This window comes from Bos grunniens, chromosome 8, assembly GCF_055505025.1.
Source record: "Bos grunniens cultivar Pamir isolate PY7600 chromosome 8, Bosgru_T2T1.0, whole genome shotgun sequence".
NCBI lineage: Eukaryota > Metazoa > Chordata > Mammalia > Artiodactyla > Bovidae > Bos > Bos grunniens.
The window spans coordinates 111,885,574-111,900,639 of record NC_141172.1 but is presented as its reverse complement, the minus strand read 5'-3'; the positions used below and the strand labels follow the sequence as shown (position 1 = coordinate 111,900,639).

At 52.7% G+C, this 15,066-nt stretch overlaps 1 protein-coding gene across 1 annotated transcript in view; it reads left to right on the top strand.

The window, feature by feature from the left end:
- The window catches only part of SNTG2 (syntrophin gamma 2), a 117,569-nt gene that overhangs the window by 55,502 nt on the left and 47,001 nt on the right, over positions 1 to 15,066 (top strand). Inside the window, 4 exon segments of the mRNA XM_086414088.1 lie at positions 8,213 to 8,256; positions 8,369 to 8,410; positions 11,792 to 11,879; positions 13,861 to 13,952. Coding sequence (XP_086270214.1) covers positions 8,213 to 8,256; positions 8,369 to 8,410; positions 11,792 to 11,879; positions 13,861 to 13,952 — 266 coding nt within the window.

Here is a 15,066-nt window from a genome sequence, read left to right as displayed (position 1 = left end):
TTCTGGGTGACCATAACTGTCTGGCGGGCTGATTAATGATTGTGGGAATGATTGCTCAAATCTGCTTGTGAACATTCTTAGTTCTTTTTTGTAAGTAAATTTTTAAATTTGTGGGTATGAATATGTTTCAGAAAAGGATGAAAACGGGGGAATGAAAGGTGTTGCTGAGCCGTGAAAGACACTGGGATTCTTGGCCCTGGAGGGATTCAGTCCGGGTCCAGTGACAAGGCTGGTCGCTCAGAGCTTTCGTGTAACAAAGTCCATTAAAGTGTAGAAGAGACGGAGAAGGCTTCTGACACAGACGTCAGGAGCCGGCAGAAAGAGTGCCCCCTGCTCGTCTTTAGCTGGGTGTTATATAGCTACTAGCAGGCTGCTAATTAGAAAAAGGAGATGTCTCAAAACTCAGAGCCCTCACGACTTGAAGAAACGCAGAGTCCGGGGTAAATACACAGTTCTTTAACATAGCTTACGACACACATTTCTGTAAGGAAAATGCGTTGGTTAGCTCAAGGTTTGAGAAAGTTCAGTTCAGGTGGAGCCAGGTGTTGTCGTGGCAGCACAGAATGTAAGAGAAACCTCCCTTTAATTTTGTAAAGAAGGAAAAGATCTAACACTTGTGGTTGGCTTCCTCCTGCCATTTAAGAGAGAGAAACGTGTCTGCCACATGCAGCCTATTTGCTCCATTTGGAGACCCCTGGCCTTCCTGCCTGTTACCCTCTCAGGAATAAGATTAAAATCAGAAAAAGATTGCTCAGCTCAGGAAGAGCATCTCCCTTCTCTGCGGAGGTGTGAATGGGCCAAGGCGGCCTGCAAGGTGACAGGATCACCTCCTCCGTGTCTGCAGCCCCCTGGGTCTGGTCCCCTAGGCAGGGCCCGCATATGCAGACACGATTCTCCCGGAAAGCAGACTCTGCTCTCCAGCTCCAGGAAGCGTCCGGAGCATCTCAAACCCAGTGAGTCTCCCAACCAGGTCTTCCTTGCCTCCTGCACCTCTGGGTCCTGGGTCCTGCATCCCGCCCGCCCGGGCCTCCTCTCCATCCCCACATCCTGCCCTGGCCAGGCTGGGGAGCAGCCCCGCCCCACGCCAGGGCGCCCCTTCATCTGCTGTGACCGTCCCACCCACGCCCTCCTCTCTTCACTGTGAGTGTTCTACACCCTGCACTCCTGAATTAAATGCTCAGTGAGCTGAGATCTCGGACCTGGGATGGCCTCACCAAGTTCACATGTTCAGGGTTTGGCTCAGGACACGTGCGTCTTGCAGGCAGGGGGACCCTTGGCCGAGCTGCCGCATGTGTCGGTGTCAGGAGGGTCCTCAGTGTGCAGGGGCCCAGGCGCCGGGAAGTTGTCCACACACGTGAGGCAGGTGCACGAGACGCTGATAACCCGGTAACCTGCACCCCACCCAGCAGCCCACCAAGTTAGGGTTTCTCCTGGAGGTGAGACCCTCAGGGGCAGGGCTGGGGACCCTCCTGCAGGGCTGTGCCTGGCTTGGTCCCCTCCCTGAGGAGGCAGGTTTGCAGTCACCCCAGAGGGGACCTGGAGCTGGAGGGCTTCTCTCCTGCTTCATGTGGGGACCAGAGGGGTCAGCATCCTGATGTCCACCTGGCGTTGCATCTAAGGATTGGGCGGCTGGAAACCGTTCGGTTCAGTTAAGCTCTGTCACTCAGTCTTGTCCAACTCTTTGTGACCCCATGAATCACAGCACGCCAGGCCTCCCTGTCCATCACCAACTCCTGGAGTTTACCCAAACTCATGTCCATTGAGTCGGTGATGCCATCCAACCACCTCATCTTCTGTCATCCCCGTCTCCTCTCGCCTTCAATCTTTCAGTTTTTTCAAATGAGTCAGTTCTTCACGTCAGGTGGCCAAAATATTGGAGTTTCAGAGGTCAGAGCAGAATATAAAACCGTTTATTCAGTTATTCATCCTCAGACCGACCCGCCTGCTCTCGATGGCCGCCTTGTATGGATCAGACTCTTCTGGGCGTTCCGGGCAGACACTGCTCGTGTACACTTGTGTCCAGTGGGAGGAAACTGGCCGTCAGTGAACAGATCACAATACACGTTCAGACAGTGACCACTGCCCTGAAGAAAATTAAACGATGCTGGGGCGTGCCGAGCAGTGGACGGAGCATCTCTGTTGTTACAAGGTGGTCAGTGGAAATCTCTCCGTGGATGATGCTTAAGCAAATATTTGAATCAAGCAGAGTAAGGTGTGAGCAGGCCCTGCCGGGCAGCATCCCACACTTGTAAAAGATGCAAGATGAAGGGTCGATGGGCCTGTTTGCTCAGAAACAGGGGGAGCCAGTTGGGGAGGGTAGCTGGGGAGGAGAGGAGGGATGGAAGGCTGGGGCAGGTCCTCAGCGTCTCGTCCTGGAGAGGGACTTGGGTCTTGTTTATGAGTAAGGGGTTGAGGGGGCCAAGGGGGTTGTTTGGGGGTGGTCCAAAGCAGGGTCAGAAGTTTTACATTAAAAACTGCTCAGGTTGCTGTCCAGAGAATGTTCCAGTACCTGGGCAACGTTGGGCACCACCCTGGAGCTGGGGAGGAAAGGCGCAGGGAGGTCACGTGCCCAGTTGTGGCTTCACTGTCCTTGCCACGGGGTCAGGGTGGGGCGGGGGCTTCCCACGTTGGCCGGACATCGGGCCTGGGTATGTGGTCGTCACAGGTGCTTAGACACTGTGTCGCCACACTTTGCCTTCTGGCGGCACGGCCTCGAGATCTGTCAAACGGAGCTCGGAGCTCGGGGACACTGCGGAGCCTCCTGGGGTGTGAGGTCCCCCGAGGCCTTGTGTGCTGTTTTTCTCCAGCACATTCACCTGCGTTTGGTGTCTCGCTTCCATGAAGTGCTGTCGTCAGACAAGACCGGTGATGAGCTTCTAGCCGCACCTGTGAGATTTCTTTAATTAATGGATTTGGCTGATTCAGTGTGAAGCTTTCTCTTCCCCTTGGTCCTTGCCTCCCCTCTGGTTCTGTCTCCTCCATGTACACCGCAGCTCCTGCCTTGGCGTTCCTTCTGAGGCCGCGTGCCCTCTGTCCCCCGAGGAGTCCACGTACCAGGCTTCAGGAAGTGGGCGACCTCTTCAGGGAATGCCGCTGTTCACAGCCCATCCCAATGGTGTCTGTGGTCAAACTTTCTCGTAAAGTGAAGAGAATGTTTGTTTTTAAAAGCACATCACTGACCTTCCAGGGCTGCCCTGGTGGCTAAGACGGTGAAGTGTCTGCCTGCAATGCGGGAGACCCAGGTTCAATCCCTGGGTTGGGAATATCCCCTGGAGAAGGAAATGGCAGCCCACTCCAGTATTCTTGCCTGGAAAGTCCCATGGATGGAGGAACCTGGTGGGCTACAGTCCATGGGGTCGCAGAGAGTCAGACATGACTGAGAGACTTCACTTTATCAACCTTCCAGCCCTTCCATCTGCAGCTACTCTGATGGTGGTTCAACCCCCTTTGTGGGCTCCTTGGGAGGGGAGCACATCGCCATGGTGACGACCCCCCAGGCCCTGGGCAGGTCCCTGTTCAGGACCCAGGACTGAGCCAGTGCTCTCTGGACTGACTGCTTCACAGGCGGGACCCTGGAGAAGCCCCAAGAGCAGGCGCTGGACGGCAGCCTGCTGGTCGCCAGGCAGAACTGCATGGAGCCTGGTAGGATGCAGGCAGGCGGTCAGGTGGGGGGTGCAGAGCCTGTGGGAGAGCTGCTACGATGCCAGGACTCCGCTTCTGCCCAGCCGCCTACCACCCTCCCCACCCTGTCCCCGCGGGCTTCTCCCTACGGGAGTCAGCTGTCAAGGAGCCCAGAGCTCTGGTCCTCTAGGCCTGCCGCTGAGTACCCCCCCCACCCCGCCCATCCCATGGCAGCCATCTGCTGCAAGAAGTCACAGGTGGGGCAGGGGCTTCTGTGTCCCCCCGCCCCAGGTCAGCCCCCGCAGCATTCCCACCTGCAGCCACAGCGGCTGGGCCTCTGCGTGGATCCAAGCAGGTGTCCCTACCAAGTCTGCTGGCTGTGGGGCTCCACGCACCCTGCGTGTCCTCTAAGGATGGAACCTCAGCACAGCTCTTCAGACTGTGTCTCTTTATTTTCAAAGTTGGTGGAGTTTTCCCCCATTTTGAGCCAAGAGTGAGTGATAGGAGGCTGGACGAGGGCTTCCCGCCCTCTCCCCCAGCGCCCCGTCTCTCGGCGCCTCTGGGTCAGGTCTCTGTCTTCCCACTTTGATCAGAGGCTGGACGAGGGCTTCCCCGCCCTCTCCCCCCAGCGCCCCGTCTCTCGGCGCCTCTGGGTCAGGTCTCTGTCTCCCCGCTTAGCTCCTCTTGCAGCACCAATCGCTCAGGGTGCTGGTGAGCTCCGCACTGAAGGGCAGGCTTCCTGGATGAGTTACCTTAACCCTGAATAACTGGAGGAAAAGCTCGTCTGGATCGCCTCAGATGCACGCGCTGGCACTCTCGTCTGCTCACAATGTGTAAACTTCAGGTGGTGAAACAGCTAAAGAGTCGGCTTAGGTCATTCTTCACCGACAGCAAGAGGTGACTGACACGTCAGACCCGGTGGTAAATTCCAGAGCAGGATGCTGTGGTTCATAAACAGCAGACCTGGCCGACGGTGGACCACACGGCGGAAGGATGCTCTGGGCGCTCGGGTCTGTGAAGGGCAGTTTCTCCTTCTCCGACTCTGGGTCACGGGACCACGGCTGGAGTAACCAGCACCATCAATTCTGGGCTTTATAGTGAGGACCAAAGAGCTTTTCCAACAAAGGACCTAGAGGATCACATACATGTTCGCAGTGAGTGTAGAGGTGTGTATAACATTTTCTGATAGTTCACCCTCTGATCTGAAGTGACGCTTGTGTGGCAGAAGGCTGCCTCCTCCTGGGGGGACACTGCGTGTCTTCTTGTCTGCCGAGCCAGGATTGTTTGGGTTATTTCAGGCCGGCCCGCATCCGTGCAAGGCGCACAGCACCTCCATGTAAACGTGGGGCTGAGTCAGTGCTCCCCAGACTGCTGCTTTTTAATCTGAGTATTCTGTACCATCTTTCAGTATAAAAATCCCACCCCCGTGCTGTGCTGGAAGGTGAACACGTGTCAGGAAGCAGGACTCCTCGGGAGTTGAGGGCGGGGCAGGGGCTGTGACCACAGCGCCCGTGACCCCTGCTGGGCGATGGCCATGCCCACGTGTGACTGGTCCTGGCCTTAAAGGACTCGGCGCTTGTGAAGGACGATGAAGTGGGTGTGAGACACCAGAAACACTGGATTTCCCTCGTTATTAACCCAGATTCTTGGTGCAGTTAACACTAAGGCTTTTTAGGAGGTATTATCATTTTCTAATATTCCCCAGAAGTTTATGTGAATGAATATTTAACATGTCTGAATCTTACTAATTAATTTGCAGAGAAAACAAATTATTTCTGTTATAACACAATTGTGTTGCAAAGAATGATTAAATTTGCATAACCTCACATAACACTAGTGATGGCAGTTAATTTGACTTGAAACGGCAAGAATAACAAATACAGACGATCTCCCTGCAGCTAGTTTGCATGTTTGAATATTTATGTGGATCAAAATATATTATGGCCTGTTTCCATTTTACATCCTGATGTAATGACAGGGTTACCACAGAAATAAGCTGGAACCACTTTCAACTGAAACCCATTAACCTGTATTAATCTGACCAAAAAGTTTATTTTATTTAGGAACATTAATTAAAATTTTAAATTAAAATCAAACTTCCATGATACTGTTTTACATCCATTTTACCACTTTCCCTGGTGGCTCAGTCAGTAAAGACTCCACCTGCAATGCAGAATATGTGGGTTTGATCCCTGGGTCGGGAAGATCCCCTGGAGGAGGGCATGGCACCCCACTCCAGTATTCTTGCCTGGAGAATCCCATGGAAAGAGGAGCCTGGCGGGCTACAGTCCACACGACTGAGCGACTTCACTTTCACTTTTCACTTTCGTGCATTGGAGAAGGAAATGGCAACCCACTCCAGTGTTCTTGCCTGGAGAATCCCAGGAACGGGGGAGCCTGGTGGGCCGCAGTCCGTGGGGTCACAGAGTCGGACACAACTGAGCGACTAAACCACCACCACTAATTTGTTTCTTAGGACTAAAAGTGTCCATCAAAGGGACAACACTTCAAAGATTTGATTCGAAAGTTTTTTTTAATTGGCTTTTTTAAATGATGGAGAAAGAGAGAGAGAGACAGAGGTCTCTATCAGTAGGTCTCACCTAATGGGCAGTGGAGGTTTTTCTGGGCAAAGTCTCTGTAAATAGTAACTTCATTCAGTTCGGTTCAGTTCAGTTGCTCAGTCGTGTCCGACTCTTCGAGACCCCATGAATCGCAGCACACCAGGCCTCCCTGTCCATCACCAACTCCCAGAGTTCACTCAGACTCACATCCATCGAGTCAGTGATGCCATCCAGCCATCTCATCCTCTGTCGTCCCCTTCTCCTCCTGCCCCCAATCCCTCCCAGCATCAGGGTCTTTTCCAATGAGTCAACTCTTCATTAGTTACCTAAAATACCATTGCGTTTAGTGGTATAAAGATTGTATTTTATTTTCAACAAAATTTAATATAGTTAATGACTAGAACTAACATTAACAATTGACATTAAATATTTTTCTGGAATTTAAAGAATGCCACTGTTAAAAGAATAGCTTATTACTTGGTTTTCAATATTTAACCAAAGACATAAAGCAAATCTAGATGAAGGCAAAAGATACCTGTGAAAATGGGCTCTGTGCGGGTCTCGGCCATCACCTGCACTGCGGCTGCTCCAGCCTTCTTGGTTCTTACTGTGGTTGCAAGACGCCCTGGGCAGTAACCCTGAGGGAACTTTGAAAAAGTAGAGGTTCTCTACTGGTAGGACCTGGAAATTACACAGCAGACCTGGTCACACAGTGAGACCAAGGTGGCCGGCAGAGAGAGAGGGCCCTGGGGGCCTGTTTTCACTGAGGTGGGAGGGGGCTTGGGTTTCCAGGGATCCCTCTTTGTTGGTCAATTTAAACATAAGGTGGGAACTTAAAGCCCAGGAAGAGCAAAAACAAGTGGCCCAAATGATCAGTTACTGAAATCAACCCAGATGTCTAAGACATCTGAGCTGGCAAGGGGCGGGGGTAGGGGATTCCCGGCTCTGGTGTGTGGACGACAGTGTGATGCTACAAGCTGGGCCCCTCACACGGGGTCCCTGGGAGAGCAGAGCCGAAGTCAGGCACTTGCATTAAAGAAAAGACAGCTGCCAGGGTTTACACTGAAAAATGCTTTACATTTGGTGCAAATTTGTTCAGTCTTGTTAAAAGGAGGTTTCTTTCTTCCCCTATGATAATAGAAAAATTAAGTGGAAATATGCTATAGAGATTATACTCAAACTGTACAATGCAAAGGTTTTCTTTCCTTTTGCCTTTAATATTCTGGGCACATTCCCTTTAATTAAAACAGTCTGTGTAAATGTGTTCCCAAGAAAGGGGGAAGTCCTAAGGGACTTGTGTAATTCCTATTTTGTTGTCTGTGTCGACTTAATGGAAAATGGGGATCAGACTTTCCACATGTGCAATGAAACCCTTCATTTGTGCTTCTCTTTAAACAAGGCTCTGTGTTTGGAAAGTAACTCTCTTAATGTGCTAAAATCAGCTGAATGTGTAGCTGCATTGGAGGGGCTGCTGATGTGACGTTGCATTTCCCCACACCCGTGTACACACACGCACACGCACACGCACACAGACACACATGCACACGCACACGCACACAGACACACGTGCTCACGTTCCCACATCACACATCCACACATGCACGCGTGTGCATGACCGTGCACACGTGCACACACAGATACAGTCACCTGTGCACACATGCACACATTCACCCACACAAACTCCCACATGCACACACATCCATATGCATGCATGCATATTCACACATGTGCACACACTCATACTCAATGTGCATACCTGTGCACACATGCACAGACTGCCTCTCACAGGCACATCCACATGTGTGCACACACACTTACACACGTGCACACACAGATACCCACACTCACGCGTGTACCCATAGGCACACACACATACATTAACCTACACAGGCTCCCACGTCCACGTGTGCACACACTCACACACCTGCACACACTGTACCGGTGGCTGCACACTCTGCTTCAGCCACCACCAAGGAGCGTGATGTCTCTGAGTCTCTGTTAACACTGTTGCCCCTTTTACGACCCTGCAGCAGACCAGACAGGGATGTTGTTCGTAGGGGACGCCCTGCTCCAGGTCAGTATCTTGAACTTCAGTCCTTAGCTCTGTTGCATGTTAGTTCCTGTTAGTTCTGAACTGAGACTTATCAATTATTATCCTCAAAATTCTTAATTTGTCATCTTTTCAGGTTAATGGCATCAATGTAGAAAGTGCAACCCACAAAGAAGTGGTAAGTGTGTGGTTTTTTTATGGATATTGTTCTTTTTATTAGATATTCTTTTATTCTAATTATTTTGTTTCTATGCATGCATTTCATGCATGTGTTCATAGGGGCCTCTCGGGTGCTGTAAAAGGTAGATTTGGTGGCTCCTATTTTGAAGATGGGGGCTGAAACTCAGGGAGTGAGGAGCCCTCCCGGGTGGCCCGTGTCGAGCCTGTGAGGGTCCCTCTGGCTTTGCATGCTCATCCACCTTGGAGGCCATCTCAGGACGCTCACCTGTGGTGCCCGTCTGGGATGCTGGCCCGTGGACACGGGGGTCACAGGCTTTGCCCCAGTGCCTTTCCAGATGTGAACCTTGGCCAAGGTCGGGTCAGGGTCCACAACGCAGCATATTAGTGGTTCGTTACTAAGAAGGATTCCTTTAACTCTCCAGGCATGGAGGTAAGATATACAGGCTGGATGGGACACGTGGTTTAAGGTTTAGGTTCAAATGGATGACGTGTAATTTATTTCCTAAACCTAACATTTATCAGTTCTGCAAAATTGATATCAGTTCTGCAAAATATTTATCAATTTCTGCAAAAGCTTGCTTTCTTAAGGTGAGAATACACACAGTAATTCAAAAAGAGACAATGCACAGCCAGGTAACTTTATCCAAGCCCCCAGGAGGGGGAAAGCATTCATCCAGAAGAAAAGCTTCTGAGTAAAAGACGTGTAAACTTAATACACAGAGCTATCCCAATATTTGACTAATATAAATATACCTTTTGGACCAAATTATCAAATTATAAGTCCACAGTCTTATGTGATACAGAAGCCATGCTTGAATCAGTGTGGCTAATGACATACACGATCTCAGCTTTTCGGGTTCATGAAGTTCATAAAAATATTAAATTTGTAGAAGACCTCATAAATCACACAGTTTCACACCCTCATTTTTCAGAGTAAATTCTAGATTCAATTAATACTAAAAGGGAAAAAGGCAGTTCTGCTCAACCAAAAAGCTCCACAGAATGAACTCCTGCCTGCTCGTTGCCTCCTGCCTTGGCAAGCCTCACTGTTCAGGGTGACAGAAACTGTCCATGTCCCGCTGCTTATGGCACCATGTCCCCATCCACACTGACACACGAAATTGGAGCGGCCCTGGCAGGGAGGGAACTTTACTTAATTTTACTGAGCAAATTCTGAGACCTCTCACCATTCAGAGAGGAACGGAAATCAACATTTGGAAAATTGCTTGGTCTGACTTGCATGCAGAGGTTAGTGATGGCAGGGAGACGGGGACGCTGGGGTGACGGGTGCCCCTGCGGGTGCCCCAGCCCCACTTGTCTGCCTTGGAGCCCCCAGCGCAGACCCGAGCCTGACGTCCATAGAGGCCAGAGTAGGGTCCGTGCTTGATCTTGAAGGATCTCAGAAGGAGAGATGGTGCAGAACTGCGTTTCTATGCAACATGGTCAGAATTTTTTTCAAAATATCAAATGTTAAATTAACTTCTAGTCTAGTATGGCAGTCCAGGGTCTTAGATGCTATGAGAGCCATTGATTAACAAAATGCCATAATCACCAAAAAGGCACTGACTCACTTCCTGAGGCCTCCTTTTCAAGTTGAAATGGGTTCTTTTTTATACGTGTTTTAGTCACGCACAGCTGCTCTGCTATCGCTAAGGTCTCAGGCCAGATCCTGAGTTCTGCTGGTTTTGAACTCAAGAACCCTTAGAAATAAAGCCTTCCCTTGGTAGAAACAGAATCTTCCAATTCCAAGCTGCAGCCCAGCCCTCACCCCTGAACCCTCTGAACCCCTGCACCCCGATCCCAGCATCTCGCACGTGTGGTCACGCTGGTCACTCAGCAGATCAAAGTGTGTTTGGTAGAAGGTGTCCTGTGGGAGCTGAGGCTGGTTGCTTGCTTCTCCAGGTGTGCGTGAGTGTGCATGCACACACAGACGTGCAGATCCGCATGACAGAAGCAGTGGGTGAACTTGACCCTGGAGAGAGTCACAAATCTCAGGCCCTTGCTGTCCAGGTGACTCCCGGGTGTTCAGCATAAAACTCCATGAGCTGAGGACCCGGCAGCTTCTGTGGGGCCAAGCCCTCCCCGGGTGTGTCCCCCACCCTCGGACACCCACACCTGCAGGGCATTGCCCGGGGTTAGAGGAGGGAGTGCGGTGACCCTGCACTTTGATCAGAATCGCCTGGGGCCACTTGTCCCAGGAGACACGTGTCAGCCAGGAGGGGCTAGGGTGGTGCGCTCCTGTCTCTGGGGCCTCGGCCTGGGCGGAGGGTGGTCCCAGAGAGCCCCCAGCCGCCAGGCCGTCCGAGCAGAGCGTCTGTCTCATGCTCACGGTGCTGTCCTGCTCTCCCTTCACTCAGCTGACCCAGGCTCGTGTGTTCAGCGGGGTTCACAGGCCAAGGCACGGGGGCGGGGAACGTCAGGATCTGGGGGGCATGGAAATGTCCCCGCGTGAGAGGAAAGGCGTTCCTGGGTTCTCCGGGCAGAAGCCGGTGGTTATGCATTCGAGGGCCGGGCACCAAGGTCATATGGAGGCATCGGGGACGTTCCCAAGGGGGCCGGGGTGGGAACACTTATAGCTGCTTATTTCTGGGCTGTGTCTGCTGTGTCTGGATCGAGGTGGCCTAACTGACGGGAAACACGTCAGGCTTTCAAAGCTGTCTCCAGAGCTAACGTGGGGACCTATCTGTAACTGCACATGAAAGCCTGAGCCCGGGGGTGGGTGACCTTGTAACCGAGAGGGGCGACGTGATGCACGCGGTTTCTCCAAACCAAAGGGTCGTTTCAGCTCTGAAGCTCGTGTTTGCAGTTTGCAGCATCACAGCAGATGCGCGGGCCTGTGTGCCAGTGTCTGAGATTTGGCGATTGGTACTCCGCGTGGGTTTCTTCCGTGAGTTTGGTTTCGGGCAGGGGGGTGTCTAGCGTGCAGGGAGCCTGGCCTTGGGCTTGCACCTGTGTGTGGATGAGGCACAGAGCTGTGTGCCTGGGGACACACCGCATCCGTTCGTCCCCCCAGGGGAGGCTTGCAGAGCTTCCAGAGTCTCAGAGGTAATCGTGAACACTGGCTCCTCGAGAGACAGGCGAAACGTGTAGTGGGAGTGGAAGTGTTAGTCGCTCAGTCGTGTCCGACTCTCTGCGACCCCATGGACTGTAGCCCGCCAGGCTCCTCCGTCCATGGGACTCTCCAGGCAAGAATACTGGAGTGGCTTGCCATTTCCTCCTCCAGGGGATCTTCCCAACCAGGGGATAGAATTCAGGTCTCCTGCATTGCAGGCGGATTCTTTCCCGTCCGAGCCACCCGGCAAGCCCTGGTGGGGATGCACGCTTTCTTTCCGTGGTCCCTCTGTAGTGGTAAAGTGGCTGTCCTTTGTCACACTGACAGGTGCATCTTCTGAAAAATGCTGGCGATGAGGTGACCGTCACTGTCGAGTATCTCAGGGAAGCACCGTCGTTTCTGAAGCTCCCGTTAGGTAAGTGGCGGGGCTCACGGGGGCCGACAGCTTCCTCCTCACCTGTTGTTTTTCCTGAGACGTCCTGCTGGGTAACACGCCCGCAGCCTCTTCAGAAGCAGGGATCCCACGGTCAGGATGCTGTGTGCATCCTGCTATCTCAGAGGGATAGACAGACAGGCTGCCCACACTTGTCTTCTGGCCACACAACCTCGGGTGGGACGGTAAGGGGGGCGTGAAAGAACACGGCCTCACTTTTGGAGCTGCTCCTCGACGGCCTGTACGCGTCGGTGTGAAGACCCGTGAGTTCATCAGGTTCCCCCGAGCCCACTGGAGCTCTGCCTGTGCAGTCTAGTGTCTGAAGGGAATCCGGGGTGATGGGCACCTGCTTCACCCGAACTGTGCCGGGGCCCTGAGGGCGAGCCTGTAAACGGGCTCCTGACTTTTCAAGAAGAAAACTGAGATTGCAGAAGTAACTTGCACGACATCCACTAACTTTCCTCATCTGTGAACTGTTGGTAATGATCAACAACCACCACACGAGGGGCTTGTGTCTCGGAGGAGTGACTGCAGCATCCTGGCCGGGCTGTCAGCTCCGTCCTCCGCAACACGGACGCTGGTGACACGGGAGGGACCCGTGTGCATCCTGCTCCCCTGCAGGCGCACGCCGGTGCTCGCAGCCCCGTCTGGGGTGCGGATGAGGGCGGTGTGGGGCCCCTGCTGAAGTCCCCTCAGCTCCGGCCAGTGCCTGTCGCTCGGGGACTTCACCCCGTAGAGTCAGGTTTTGTCACCTTCCAGGAAAGTGGGAAATCTGGATTTTAAAGCAGTGTCTGGGTTTTGATTAAATAAACCCATGTGCCGGTCAGACTTGGCTTCCCAGCTGGTCTGGAGTTTTTGCCTAATATCACTTATCCCCCAGTAGTTGGCTTTTGATGGCTAATGTTGGCCTTGAAACTCTTCAAGCTAAAGGAAAACAAAGGACCTGTGATCCAAGCAGGCAGCAGCTCTGACCGTCCACGACCGGCGGGGCCCTTCCCGTTGCGTCTGAGAACAGGAGAGGTGGGTCCCCTGGCTTTCTCCCGAGATCGCCCACTGTGTGTGTGGAGGGGGCAGGGGCAAGCCTGAGCGTAGTGGCTCCTGGGTCCTGGGGCCACTGGCACCTGGTCTGGCATCTGGCGAGGGGTCCGGACACGTGGTCGGGGCTGACGAGGCAGGAGACTCGTGGCCACGCCTGTGTCCATGTGCAGTGAGCACTGGTCTCACTGTGCCCCCTGCTGCCCATGACCACCCAGAGCCACAGGGGCAGGCAGTGGGGGATGTGTGGGGACAGGCCCACGGGCTAGGGGACATGGGGACTCCTTTCCGTCCCTGAACTTGCTGAGAGCGGACAGAGGGCTTGAGACGGATGCTGACTTGGCCTCCTTCCCCGCCCCTCCCTGTCCACCCGGGTCCGCGCTCCAGGCCCAGCTGTGGCTCCCTGATGAATCCAGAGCTGCTTCCTCTTTTTACAAACATCGCTTTCCTCAAACTCACCTTGTCTTCCTAGTTTTCACTAAAGCAGCTTGCAGTGAAAGATAATCAAATGTGTCAAACAAAGAAATAATATCCAAGTTATCATCAGAAAGTCAAGAATAACTTAGGAAATTAGCATCGTTATCCTAGCAATGGGGAGTGCAGGTTCGTGAAGCCATGGGGGCTGGGGATGGGCCGGGGGAGGCCGCTGTCTCCCTGGGCCTGGGGAAAGGCTGACCTGCCTGCCCACTGCTGCGCTTCCCGTGGGCCCCAGATGGGCGGCTGGCCGTGCAGCGGGGTGAGGGCCACGCTGGCTCGCAGCCCAGGGGCCAGTATGTTCTCTTCCAGACCCGGGGACGGCTCACGCTGCTTAGGGTTCTAAGTCCATCCTGTTCCCGTCCGCTTCTCCCAGGCTTGTCGGGGACCCGCCGGGTGGACCTGCAGGTTAGCCCCGGAGCCGTGTCTGCAGCACAGTCTGTATTGTTCACAGGGTCCCCGGGACCAGCCAGCCAGCCGGGCAGCGGGGCCTCCTCGCCCCTCTTCGACAGCGGTCTGCATCTGAACGGAGCCTCCAGCAACACGGTAAGCACGCGCCTCCTGTCTCCTTTAACCAGCCTGTGTGTGGTTCCCGAGCCATTCCTGGTGTCTCCTTGGGTGTGTGACAGCTTTCCTGTGTTCTCACGTGGAACCGAATTGTCAACCGCTCTCCGCCCGGGTGCTGCCTCTCTCCTCCCCTCCACGAGCAGGAGTCTGCTCAGGGCTTCACCCCAGGCTCCGTGTTCTCTTCCAGGCCCAGGGACGGCTCACACCGCTTAGGGTTCTAAGTCCATCCTTGTTCACATCCAGACCCCGGCCGAGTGTTTATGACAAGTGGAGTCTCGGGCATACCAGTGACCTGAGCAGAGTCTTGGTCACACCAAGAGCTAAAATTAAAGAACAAAGAATTTATGATGATAAATAGCTGATTTTCTAAGCTAAAATTTTCAGAAGATTAATGCAAAAGGCTAGGGTCGTTGCAAAGAACTGAATGAGTCAGAAGTGTACAGGAACAGTATATTGAAACCGAATTTTGCAGAAATTATAAGGAAACACATAAGAAGCTTTTACATAGTGGTTGCAAGTGAAGAGCAGATTAAAGAGAAAAAGTAATTAAAATGAATACATTTTAAAATGTTAAACAAACATTTAAGTTAAACAATGACTTGAATCTTCTAGATGGAAGGGAGGCTGGTCTCCTAGGCAGAGATAATGAACGAGTGAACGATAGAATGATATTTAACAGTTTAATTAAAACATAAGGCACATGCTGAGAAGTATTCAACTTTGAAATAACAGCTTAATAAATGTTACATCACCATGGTCAGAATATAGCACGTCGCCAAAATCTCACACTGCTGCTGCTGCTAAGTCGCTTCAGTCGTGTCCGACTCTGTGCGACCCCATAGACGGAAGCCCACCAGGCTCCCCCGTCCCTGGGATTCTCCAGTCAAGAACACTGGAGTGGGTTGCCTTTTCCTTCTCCAATGCATGAAAGTGAAAAGTGAAAGGGAAGTCGCTCAGTCATGTCTGACTCTTCGCGACCCCATGGATTGCAGTCTACCAGGCTCCTCCGTCTATGGGGTTTTCCAGGCAAGAGCACTGGAGTGGGGAATCTCACACTACATCCCCCTCAAAAAATTACCATTGTTTAGACCTC